The sequence below is a fragment of the Dufourea novaeangliae genome, unplaced genomic scaffold (assembly GCF_001272555.1).
Source record: "Dufourea novaeangliae isolate 0120121106 unplaced genomic scaffold, ASM127255v1 scaffold142, whole genome shotgun sequence".
In the NCBI taxonomy this organism is placed as follows: Eukaryota; Metazoa; Arthropoda; class Insecta; order Hymenoptera; family Halictidae; genus Dufourea; species Dufourea novaeangliae.
The window spans coordinates 68,011-79,651 of record NW_015374026.1 but is presented as its reverse complement, the minus strand read 5'-3'; the positions used below and the strand labels follow the sequence as shown (position 1 = coordinate 79,651).

Here is an 11,641-nt window from a genome sequence, read left to right as displayed (position 1 = left end):
ATATGCAGAACGCCGTGTACCGCCCAAAGAACAGGTTACAGCGAAAGTGTACAACTTCAATAATGGTGTAACAGTATAGAACTCTTGGATCCGGGCATAGGAAAATACAAAATTCATCTTCTACCCTTTATAGTCACAATGTACAATATATTTATACAACTGGCTTAATATTAAACTAATATTAATACACTGCGATTGCAGAAAATTGAAGCAAAAAAACCAAGGTCGTTAAATAAAGGAAACTACAAGTGGTAAAATTAAATTACAATTATAATTTCAGAGGACAATTACAATCTGCCAAAAAATGCAAAAATTGATCTAGAGAAAACGAAAGAACCGATCAAATTAAAACGAATAAAAATCCCCCAAAAAAGCATATTCATGTTGAAACGGTTTTCTTTGTTCAAGGAACCACGAATAAAAATCACTTATTTATTCAGGATATTATAATCGAACATCGGTTTGTACAACGATTCTACGTGCCTTATGTCATCGTACGTTTGTCTAATTTGAATAGATAAGTGTTTCACAAGTTAGTCTATTTGTAATATTTACAAGAAACAATTCTAGCCGGTCCATAAAGTGATTTACAACGCGCCCAGTAATTCGTGAAATAATTTTACAGAAATAATAGCCAGGTGTATATGTGTATGTATGCGTAAGCCCGCTCTGTACGAATCGGTATCCCCACCACAATCGTCTTTCGCGATGTCGCCTTTCTCCCGAGCCTGTAAGAGGCCCCATTCACAGTCCCCGTCTCTTTCTTCCCTCTCCACGCGTCTCTCTCTCCAGACCTATCAGCGTGCATGGCTCACCTGGACAGCCATCTTGAGGTTCGCGGCGAGGGTTCTCGCGGCCTGTCCTCCTTAAGACGTGTTTTCCATTCGCTCGAGGTGATCAGCCACATCAACCGCGTTGAACGTTGACTTGTCCATCCACCGACCACTATGCAAACCGGTGCAACGGTTTAAAGCTGCTGTTGTGTCTGTTGCGGTTTTTCGATTCCTCTCGGTGACGGTTTCACCTTCGGAAAACAAAGTTACACAGACTTACGTGCTGACAGGACCGCGAGTAAACTTCGGTGTTGCGTTTCGAGAACTACCGAGAGTGTCACTGTGTGGAATTCGGTGATCGGAGAGACGGTGTCGATGGTTGCGATAGTGTCTTGAACAAAATTGGGCGCAAGAAGAGGTGAAACGAAGGTAGGCTCGATGGGGATCTGGTTGGAAGTTTTGTTGTTATTGCTACACACGGATATCGTACGGCAACTGTTTGACCACTTGAGTTGGAATCACATTTCCCGGACCAGTTCTGATACTCTCACAGCTAGAATGCAACAAGTATAGTATTCTTTGTGTTGATGTGTTTATGGAAACATCGTACGTTAGTTCATCGTTATGGGATTCTAGTACCTATGGAGAAGAAAATCATAGTCTATCCATATTTACGCTGAATGGAGATTATTAATGGTCTGGGATGTTCGGTAAAATGTAAAAACCAATATATCTAATACAGGGAAAAGTCAATTATCTGGTTAATGCTTTATCGGAAGATTAGAGTTCTTGTATTTTCTGATAATCCGATATTTCATTTGAATCCATATCGTAGAGAATAATTTGTATTGTGAAGGTATTTCTTTATTTAAAAAAAAGTCAGTTTATCGTTGACTCTAAATCAAATATGACAGTCGATACAGTAAGAATATAGAAACAAGGCATACCGGAATGGATTCTTTACAAATAAAATTGACCCATCAGAGAAATCCACGGAATTAGTTCGATCGTTAAGATTCAGTAACAGAATCGTAGATCCAGAAACAGTAACCCAGACGGGTTACCATTGTAAAGGGCGAGCTGATAAAATAAATCTACTACAATGATCGATGCGGCAATCGATAAGTCGAAGAATAAGTAACCATGCATTTAATTCTATGGAAGTTTACCCAAGCTTCATCTATCCCACATTTCCCATAAAGTTTAGAAAGCCGTTTCGAGATCTCGCCTGACCTCGAAATCATTGAGCGAGAACCCGCGTCGTTTACAAATTTTGCACCGGGGTCGATCAGCAGATATTGATCGATCGTTACAAAACGGTCGAAAGCTTTTCGTGATGTCAGGCCGCATTACGTCCTCGTGACAAAAGTCGATCACGAAAGATCGAGGAAGGGAATGCGACTGGCTTAATATACGGGGCGACCGTTTTATCGCGTTCGCATCGATAGATCGCTGGTGCATCGACCCAACGAAAGAGAAGGCTTACACTCCACACTACACACACCTTCCGAAACGATCGGTGAACGTTCCGATGTAAATGTCATGGGCGTTGCTGGGCACCGGTGTTTCAACGTGAGAATCGAAGAACACTTTGTATTCCACGGGAACCGTCACGAGGATCGATCACGATTGCGCACTGCTTCGAGTGAATTTTAACGATAATTTTGATATACATTATGCGTATCCCGGAAGCAGCCTCGCCCGAGAGATTTAGCCCCCCCCCCCCCCTGATCCGGCGCTGATTGACACTGTCAATCACATTTCTGGTATTCGGATGTCGAAAAATACAATACTAATAAAACGTTTGTAGAACCGCGAATAGAACACCAATGGAATTAGCCATCGAATACAAAGTGAAACGTGGTGACCACGCATGAAAAATTCCAATCGCATGACAATAAAGCGTTTCTTGTGAAAGGATCAGAATATGGGATCGAAGATAGAGTACGTGGAGTCGTCTCATATGTACGCGACGAATTACATTCGTAATTCGAAGGCGATCGGTGTCCTATGGGGCATCTTCACTATATGTTACGCCATCATCGGGGTCGTCGCTTTTGTCACGCCGGAGTGGCTCGGTGATCTGGAACACGAAAATCCCGGCAGGTTTGGCCTCTGGACCAGATGCAGCTACGGTGGAAATGGTAAAGATCTCTCTGATCGATCTTCATTGAACCTTATTCGTCCTTCACTTTTCTACCACTTAATTTGTTCCTCTGTGTCAAATTGACACGGTGTTATAAACAAATTAATATAACAAAAGGAGTAAACAGTTAATTTTGCAAATTTTTTAAAATAAAAGTCATGGAGCCCCAGCTAAATTTAACTACAGATGACAGAATGACGTCATGTCTTAGGAGAAAAATGTGTCAAATTGACACAAGGGACCGGATGCAGGGTTAAGACTAGTTCTTAGCATTGGGGTTCATCGATCCTTAAAAACAATCGCTCGTGACATTTTTCCTCCTTAACAGAGATTTGTGTTCGTTCCACAGGTGAATTAGGGGAAGAATGCATTGGAAGAGTGGACGATCTGTCCACGATCGTGAACGTTCCATTCAGGGCGAGCACGATCCTGGTCGGTGTCGCTGTGATCATCGCTTTGCTGACGATCTGCGCGATGCTTCTGTTCTTCTTCTGCCAGAGTACGACCGTTTTCTACCTTTCCGCCTGGATGCAGGTTGTATCTGGTAATTATTCCGTGTATCTACACTTTATTCTTGTCACACAGTCATTCCTTAGACGGGGGAAGCAGAAATAAACAACAGAAACGAATATTCATAGTGAATGTCTGACCATAGTTTTATAAAGTGTCATAAAGTGTACAACACACCACCACCCGGTCGGTTGCTGTAATCGTTCGCATAATACCTACCTTATCGGTGCAGTTGAAAATTACACAGCGATACGCTGGGTGCCCACCGGGTCAGGAAGTGATGCAATCGTTTGCGAGTTCTTGTTGCGACAGAGAGACATCTTTGTTGATGATTACGGCGGGTGTAATTGGAGACCACAAATGGATCCTTAGCATGTTCAACGCTGTGTCGGTTATCGGTAACTGACGGGTTTGAAATTTAGTTACATACATACATAGTTTAAATATGTCAAGTAAGGTAAAAGAATAAATTCGACAGCTGGGTCAACCGTGCCCCATAGGGATAAGTCTTTAATCCTGACGTAAATAGCTCGGTAACTGCATTTCGGAACGGGTCAGCGGTGACCCAGTCATAGGACTACGTGAGTTAGCAGTAAAATGAAAAAAATTAGCGGTTTGTCCTGTGTTTCTGTACTACCAGCGATTCATATGAACAATTCACGTTTCTCCACAAATAGAAAGCGTTTCCTGTCCGGCGGATACGCTTACGAAATCCATGACAGAACAATGCCGTTAACGTACATACAGGGTGTGTGATCATTGTAAAAGTATCGTCGCGAAAATCATGAATTCAGTAGAACCTGAAAGTCTGTAATCTTGTCGCTCCGCGTAAATCGAGGTTTGTTTAGGAAGAAATGTGGAATAGATCGTTATAACGTCTCGTCGTCACGATTAACATAAGTGGTCGGTATTAAGAATTTCAACCAGAATGATTGCTCGTCACGTGGAACTCGATTTAACTTCTTATTAGCTGCGTACAGGAACGAAACTAATTTGTAGGAGAGACACAAGGGCACACGAAAGTTCGTTTATAAATATTCTCCTGTTCGTTGCAAATCGTTATGTTTGTCCGATTTCTATGATTCATTATTGTAATTGTCAGAGTTAATCGTTAACGACGCTTCGTAAGGTCCAGCGAACGGTACAATGACCGAAATAACTAAACTCGGTTACGTCCATAAAGTACTTGTACTGTTGACCCACTTGGAGAACATTGACATGCATGATTTGTCCCTGCAACAAGTTACGTGTACCCGTGGGTCACGCTTGGCTACTCGACGGCGAAGTTGTATGACCGTTTCTCGATTTTCCTCGATGACAGGGATTGAAGCAGCCTACGAGGGTCACGGAAATATCGAGGGAAAAAGCCTTTAAACTGTCAATTCTTAGGCTTTCAGATTCTACGAATAACGTAGCACTCTAGATCCTATACATTTGTGATTCGATGGATTTTATTCGATAAATTCTTTTGTAGGTTAGGCTCTCGGAATTCCTATATCCTCTAAATTCCTACACCCCCAAGTTCTGTGAATTTGTGGATTATGTATTGTCTTCGACAATATTTGTCGGAGTTTCCAATTGTTTCTGGAACTTAGGAATTCTCACGACTTCCGTTTCCGTAAATTTTCTTCATTTTCATAAGTTTCTATAGCTCCCACGTACGCTATGAACTCCCAAACTTTCGCCACTCAAAACGTCGAGGTTACTGTGCTCTATATATAGTTACTTAACGATCACGTCAATCTTTTTTGCCAGAATGAAGTCTGTCGCTCAGGAAGGAACGAACGAATACAAGTCGCGAATTGCTTCTAATGACACGCGATTGCGGAAGCGCGTGCAGTTACGCGCATAACAGGAAGCTTTCGTTTCCGATTCGACGATTGGTTGTATATATCATAAAGCGCGTGCGCGCGCAATTTCGCGTTTCTGGGGTGAAACGTATACAGCTGCTTCACATTTGAAACCCAAGTGACTTTCACTGTCGCGCCGCGGCATACAAACGCGATCGCCGGTAATGCCGCCAATCACTGACCAATGATAGTCTTACAACTTTCATCTGCCCGCAACACGGTCGTCGTCAGTCATCTTACGTAAAATGACTTTTGCTCACCTTTTTTTTGGTTCTGCCCGGTTTAACGCCAGATTTACACTAGCGGTCAATAGTACGGCCAGGTTATGATCAGTCTGAATTTCAACTATATTTTTCTACTTGGATTACGTGTGAGCGATAAAGACCACTGCCGGATTTTACGTGATCTGATCGTACCATGCCGCTAATGTGAATCTAGCTTAACGGGAAATGCGACTACTACTTGTAATCAATCGAAAAAATAAGGACTGTTCTTGTATACACGTATCGTTGACAATAGGCACAGAAGTCAATCAAAGTAATTGTCTTCCAGTGTGAAAAAATTATTCTTTTACCGAGAAATCGCGTAAAAAACCGTGAATTGCTTGTGGAAAAGATAACAAACGGAAGGAAAAGCCAAACAGTTCCCGCTACCTTTCACTGTTAACCTCTCGGCGCGTACAACATCTGCGATGGGAGAGAGGGACACTTCGAAATGTTGGGTCCTGTTACGCACCCGTTCGACGATAGCGATGCAACCTTGAGAAGAGCTCATCGTCCCAGCCTTAATGAATGCGTTCTACTGATTAACTGCAACGTGATTCGTGAAAACGTATTTCTGGTGAACCGTGAAAAGAGTATATCGCAGAATTATTAGCTTTGCAGAGAAGTATTTATAATATGAAATATTATATTAAATATATTATTATTTCTCTGTAAAACAAGTACTTCTGACTTATACTCTAACCCGTCCACTAGAGACATGTTCTCGAAATAGTATCATAAAACTAAAGAAAAAAAGATTAAAAAACTCATGCGCGACGATGACAACTGATAAAAGTTGCTCTTTTATTTCAGCGATATCGATGGCCATCGGAGTCTGTATTTATCCTCTCGGCTGGGACTCACCTATAATTCGAGCTGTTTGCGGTGCAGCTGCGTCCAGGTATCGGTTTCGTGTCAATATGTAATTTGTGCCATGAGTTGTGTGGCAACGTTTTAAAAGATTTTAAATCGAAAGTTACGATCGATCACGTTTTCAACGGCATGTTGAATGTATACGCGATCCAAGGTGTCTCGAATAAATATGCAATTTTTCACTCGGCAGGTACAATCCAGGGGCGTGCGCCGTTAGATGGGCGATACCGTTAGCAGCGATCGCCGCTTTGGACGCCGCCACCCTGGCCGCACTTGCTTTCATTCTGGCTTCAAGGCACGTCAGGCTGCAACCGGAGCCGTTCAACAACGGCTCCCTGTACAAAGGTACAGCTTCCACAAAAAATTTCTGCTCTCTCCGATACCTCTTTTTGTAACTTCTTTTTCTTAGGTTACTATAATAGTACATTGTCTCGACTCTGAATGGAAGTTATTTTTATTGCTGATCACTTCATAGTAGAATAATTAATTAATTTATTTATATGATACAATAAAAATCATCATCTGTACCCCCCTTAGTACCGGGCAAGCGGGGCACTTGCCTCGGGCCCTGCGTTTAGGGTCTTCCGCGTTTTGTAAAAATTGGAACGGAGAAGCAAAATAATCTGTTTTCAATTATATACTTTCAATGATAATGACTTTTGCCCCAGGCCCCCAAACTCTAGTGGCAGTTCTGATCATTGTTATAAGTTTGAGTGATTCTGAGGTTATGGGTCTACTGTTACCCGAAAAAGACGTGGAATCAGGGAAATATAGTGACGTTGCTTTGTTTCCAGGTGAAGTGAACCCAGGATACGTGAACGAGGCGCAGAGCGTCGCTGGATCACGGAAGTCGTTGTCCTTGAGACCGGTCCTCCTTGTCGCTCCGCCGGAACAGGACCGGTACAGCGAGCTGTCCAGAGGAAAGTCCCATTCCCATCATAGTCTGTACAGCCCAGCGCCGTCGCATCCGGCCCACACGATGTCTACGAACACTTTGAACCATTCCCAACACAATTTCCAATTGTAGGATAACTAGCGATTATGAGAGAATGAGTGAAAGAGTATTACAACGCCTCTCGATGACGGTGTCGTCACCGCTAGAACTGATGGTCAAAGTTCACTTTTTGGTTGATTCAAGGACATTGTCACGTCCGAATATACTTGTTGGATTATGTTACAAATAACCTCCATCGGTGAAGTGTAAAGATCTAATAGATTAACTGGCAATTTGATCATCAGTCCACTAACTTGATCGCCCCGAGGCATTGTACTCATTTGTATGTACATAGGCTGAATAATTCTTGAACTGATTAGAGAGACTGGGAGTGTTGTACATAAGCGTTAACGACAATATTTTCACGTATCAGCGTTTTTCTACTTTGCAATCGATTTTGTATGAATTATTATAAGCGTTTCGAAAGAGATAGAAGCCTGCAAGAGAGGAGTGGGGATTGCGGCACGCTTTGCCGATAACCAGGTTTGATCTTGATAGGGAATGCCCTTGTATTTTGTATGTATATATATATTGACAGAATGTGTAAACTTATGTATGTAGCTGCGCAAGTTTAGTGCCGATTTGAAACCGATGATTATTGCCGCTTGTACTGGGGGCTTGGTGTAAGGGTCGAGCGGCAGGAATCATAACATTATACAGGGAGGGCGGCTCACACTCGAATGCCTTCGAATTGGAGCAATTCTTGGATCGTTGTCAGTGACACTCTTGCTCGATTCGAGGTCTCCCAATACTCCCGTACACATGTACGCCATCCGGACACCAATTCTGAATCACCCTGTACGTGTGTGTGTGTGTGTGTGTGTGTGTGGTATTTATATCTTTCTGTTTCTAATGGTCGCTGCTCCACTAACGTCGATTCTTTTATACAGTTAATACGTTTCTTATTCTTTTTTTTTATTATTATAAATATGTAACATAGAGTGTTATTTTACAGAACAAGAAGTGTATGTGACGTGGGCGAGAAAAAGAGATTGCGTATCGAGTCGGTTGCAAAGGGACAAGTGTGTGTCTCTTTGTGTTCTGACGTCTCGTACTTTTCATGTATAAAATACGTTGATCCCAATAAAGTAGAAAAATCAAGTCGACACCCTTCGTTGCTTACGTCCGCACGCGCAAGTCTGCTAAGTGTTTTGCTATTCGTAACTATGACTACGGTTCGCCGAAGACGGACACACACACACGTATCGAAATTTATATTCGGCAATAGTTTTCGCCAAAAGGATATCCCCTCGTGACGCGGCAGAATGAACGAGAAAGACGACAGCCCCTGGGTCTTCGACTCACTGATCGGATTCCTGCAGGGTCCGATTTGGTCCGCGCCCCTAATCACCTTCATAGAGGAGAAGTCGCTCAGTAAGTTGGAACATTTCTATGTCGGGACATTAGACTCTTTGTAACCCACCCACTCTAAAGGTATAGCGACGCTCATCGTATACTTTATCAGGTATAACAGACGATATTGCGTAGCCCTCAAGACTTTATACATGTATATCCTATGAATACCCAAGTTTATAGGTTCTGTGAACTCTTTAGCACAGGTAGACCTTTCGAATCCTTAAACTTACATTTGCTGGATTATCGTAAATGTCAGTGGACACTGTTTTTCAGAATGGCCGCGACCTCCAACAGGGCACTTGATTCTGCGACCCAATAAATTTCTAGATTTGTAAAATCCTATATTACACAAAATTAACCCGCTGGTCACTTAACCGAATCCTCGAATAAATTCGTTCTATTCCGTGTACTTTACTTGTAAAGGTTAATGGTTTAAGTTCAGACCAAACGGTCTTGGTTCCTCGAAGAATGGTTTCAAAACGAACGTAACGCGTTTCTTATGTACAATTTTTCACGAAGTATTTGAGGCGGACGTCGAGGACAACGACGACTACCGTAAGATCTATCAAGAGTACAAAAATTTAGTGGACTTATTGCTCGGTTGCTTCATGGAAGACATGGGCATCACGCCTGAGCAGTTCGAGCACGCATGTACCGTGAACAAGCATACGAGGATGCCGATACAATTCCAACAGGTAGGGATTGAAAATCGATAACCGAGTGACCCGATAGGTCTGCAACTGACTGACTCTATCTTCCCTGGGGCGTCGTGTGTCGCTGTGTTGTGTTTCAGAATCTGTTCGAGCAAATATGGGCGGCAAATGAGTACACGATATTCAAGCGTATGATGACGCAGAAGAATTTAGAGCTACAGCTGCAGGCATTAAATATGATCGAGCAGAAGTACGGTCTGACCCCAGCGTCTTTGGTGTACGAGCCGGACGGGTCGAACGATGATATTTTGGTTATGGAGGAAATCATTCAGTAAGCTCTCCGGCCAACCAGAGATGGGCAAATTTCGTTATCCGGATAAAGGAGTTTCGAATAACGAATAAAAGATTAATAAAAAATTCCAATTTTTATAATGAAATGATATTTCTTCTTGAACGAATACATAGACACTAACCAAACAATAATTTTAACTTGTTAACTTTCGTTAACTTGTTTTTACAAAGTGTCAGTAAGACGGTCTTCGAGACAGTCGTTGCACTATGTATTATTAGAATAAAATTCTGCCTAACTCTGTCGACAAGCATGTTTCACCGCCCAGAGACGTACATGTAAGTTAATGGTTAATACGCGCAGGAAGCACGCGTTGGCGGACGATCCGGAAGAGGAGCAAGACCTGTCCTCGGAAACGTCTCTGATGAAGGAGCACGAACGATTGGCAATGAAATACAATAATGAGAGGGCCTTGTTGGAGGAAGCACTGAAGGCCTCGCAGGACGATAGAGGCTCGGAAAAAGGGTCCTTGTCGCCGGCGGCGGAGGAAGAAGAGGAGGAGGAGAAAGAGGAATTGAAAATAATCCCTAAAGTTGTACAGATCACTCCTCCTGACTCGATACACTCGAACGAGTCCAAGATAGAGGAGGAAAATGTATAATATTGTTTTAGATATTCAAATTATTAAGCTAATGTTTCGAGTAACGAATATTATCAAAGAATTTTTTCTAATTTGGTCGAATGTTTTGCAGGTATCTGAAGAGGATATCAGGAAGAGGCAAGCTTATCTAAAGGCCAGAAGGGACAAACTGGTAGCACTAAAAAAGGAGGCGAGAAGCCACAGGTTAGAAATGAACACGACGAGGCCGAGTTCCGCTAGAACAATCGCCCAGGCGACTATAAAGGGGGAGCAGGAATTGAAATTACCGGAACCTTTGGAACCGTCCATCCTTCAAGTCCGCAAAGCCCTCGCAGCTCGCCTCCAAGCCGAAGTAGTGCGTAAGCAGGCAAACTAATGGTAAACTCGTAGAACTCATTCCTTGGTAGGGGCTAAACCATGAAACTTATTATAGTATTTGACCAAAGAATAATTGAATTAACCGTTTTTTAGAATTTCAACAGGGTAACACGATGAATTCTTCTGTAAAGTTTAGATAGAAAGACTTAGGGTTTAGGTAAAAACCTTAGATACTTTGATGAGTACCATAGGACTCTTAGTAGGAGCTAGAAGTTGAGACTTATGCAAAGTGCAACTTATTTCGTTTTACATGGTTACAGGCACTGTTAACAAGCTCTGATGCTTTTGTTTGTCAAGGGAGAATTGCATTACGTGGCTTTTAAGGAAGAATTGAAACACGTGTTATACCGGTAGGGACGATCCAATTAGTATTAAAAAGCTTACGAAACCCCCATGGGTAAAGTGTCACGTAATTATTTCAGATCTGGAAGTATCAATTGTAACACCCGGTGATTACAATAGTCCGTTTAAGAATTGCTTTGAACTTCTACTAAAAGTTTTCAGGTTCATCCACATAAGTTTAGGTGTATTTTATATAACATACTTGATATCTTGATGTTACTGAAACAAGAGAGTAAAGTCGATCTTTATAATAAACATTTAATATATACGAATAAAGGAGAACAGACTACTGTTCAAGCATACCGCTAACTTTGTTAAGTCTTATTTCGTTTCTATGCCGCACGAATGTATAAGGTGATTGCTAACATAACATTTCTGAAACGCAACGGTTGAGAATGCTCCAGAAAAGAATGAGTGTGTAAAATACGTTGGAAAAGTCATTTTTACATATAATTGGCTAATTAGCATAAATTGTATAAATCACAATGACAGTAGAACTAAAAACCGGTATGACAATTACATCCATACAACTCCATATTCGTTAACCAATTCGTCTAATTTTAGGTTTTTATTT

The 11,641-nt window shown here is 41.9% G+C and overlaps 2 protein-coding genes across 4 annotated transcripts; both read left to right on the top strand.

Moving 5' to 3' along the window:
* The first annotated feature begins 759 nt into the window (after positions 1–759).
* Positions 760–8,488, top strand: LOC107189337 (lipoma HMGIC fusion partner-like 3 protein). 3 transcript variants are annotated; one of them, XM_015577845.1, is made up of 6 exons: positions 760–1,202; positions 2,692–2,917; positions 3,269–3,463; positions 6,356–6,443; positions 6,606–6,760; positions 7,210–8,488. In XM_015577845.1, the coding sequence occupies exons 2-6, from the start codon at positions 2,701–2,703 to the stop codon at positions 7,440–7,442; spliced, it is 888 nt and encodes a 295-aa protein (XP_015433331.1). In that variant the 5' UTR covers positions 760–1,202; positions 2,692–2,700; the 3' UTR covers positions 7,443–8,488. The 3 variants fall into 3 exon arrangements, with proteins under 3 accessions (XP_015433331.1, XP_015433333.1, XP_015433332.1); XM_015577847.1 differs by having other exon boundaries at positions 2,584–2,917; XM_015577846.1 differs by lacking the exon at positions 760–1,202 and adding an exon at positions 1,465–1,490 and having other exon boundaries at positions 2,584–2,917.
* Positions 8,489–8,642: 154 nt separating this feature from the next.
* On the top strand, positions 8,643–10,723 carry LOC107189287 (cilia- and flagella-associated protein 36). Its single transcript, XM_015577782.1, has 5 exons — positions 8,643–8,783; positions 9,285–9,460; positions 9,559–9,749; positions 10,071–10,362; positions 10,460–10,723. Exons 1-5 carry the CDS (start codon positions 8,675–8,677, stop codon positions 10,721–10,723), a joined length of 1,032 nt encoding a protein of 343 aa, XP_015433268.1. The 5' UTR covers positions 8,643–8,674.
* The last annotated feature ends 918 nt before the right edge of the window (positions 10,724–11,641 follow it).

What these genes read in the sequence shown, in the direction of transcription:
- LOC107189337 (XM_015577845.1), top strand. Translation starts at nt 2,701, where the DNA reads ATGGGATCGAAGATAGAGTACGTGGAGTCGTCTCATATGTACGCGACG. An exon ending in ATGCAGCTACGGTGGAAATG is followed by an intron (nt 2,918 to 3,268) that starts GTAAAGATCTCT and finishes TTCGTTCCACAG; the next exon opens with GTGAATTAGGGGAAGAATGC. An exon ending in CAACGGCTCCCTGTACAAAG is followed by an intron (nt 6,761 to 7,209) that starts GTACAGCTTCCA and finishes CTTTGTTTCCAG; the next exon opens with GTGAAGTGAACCCAGGATAC.
- LOC107189287 (XM_015577782.1), top strand. Translation starts at nt 8,675, where the DNA reads ATGAACGAGAAAGACGACAGCCCCTGGGTCTTCGACTCACTGATCGGA. An exon ending in CATAGAGGAGAAGTCGCTCA is followed by an intron (nt 8,784 to 9,284) that starts GTAAGTTGGAAC and finishes TTTTTCACGAAG; the next exon opens with TATTTGAGGCGGACGTCGAG. An exon ending in GTTATGGAGGAAATCATTCA is followed by an intron (nt 9,750 to 10,070) that starts GTAAGCTCTCCG and finishes TAATACGCGCAG; the next exon opens with GAAGCACGCGTTGGCGGACG.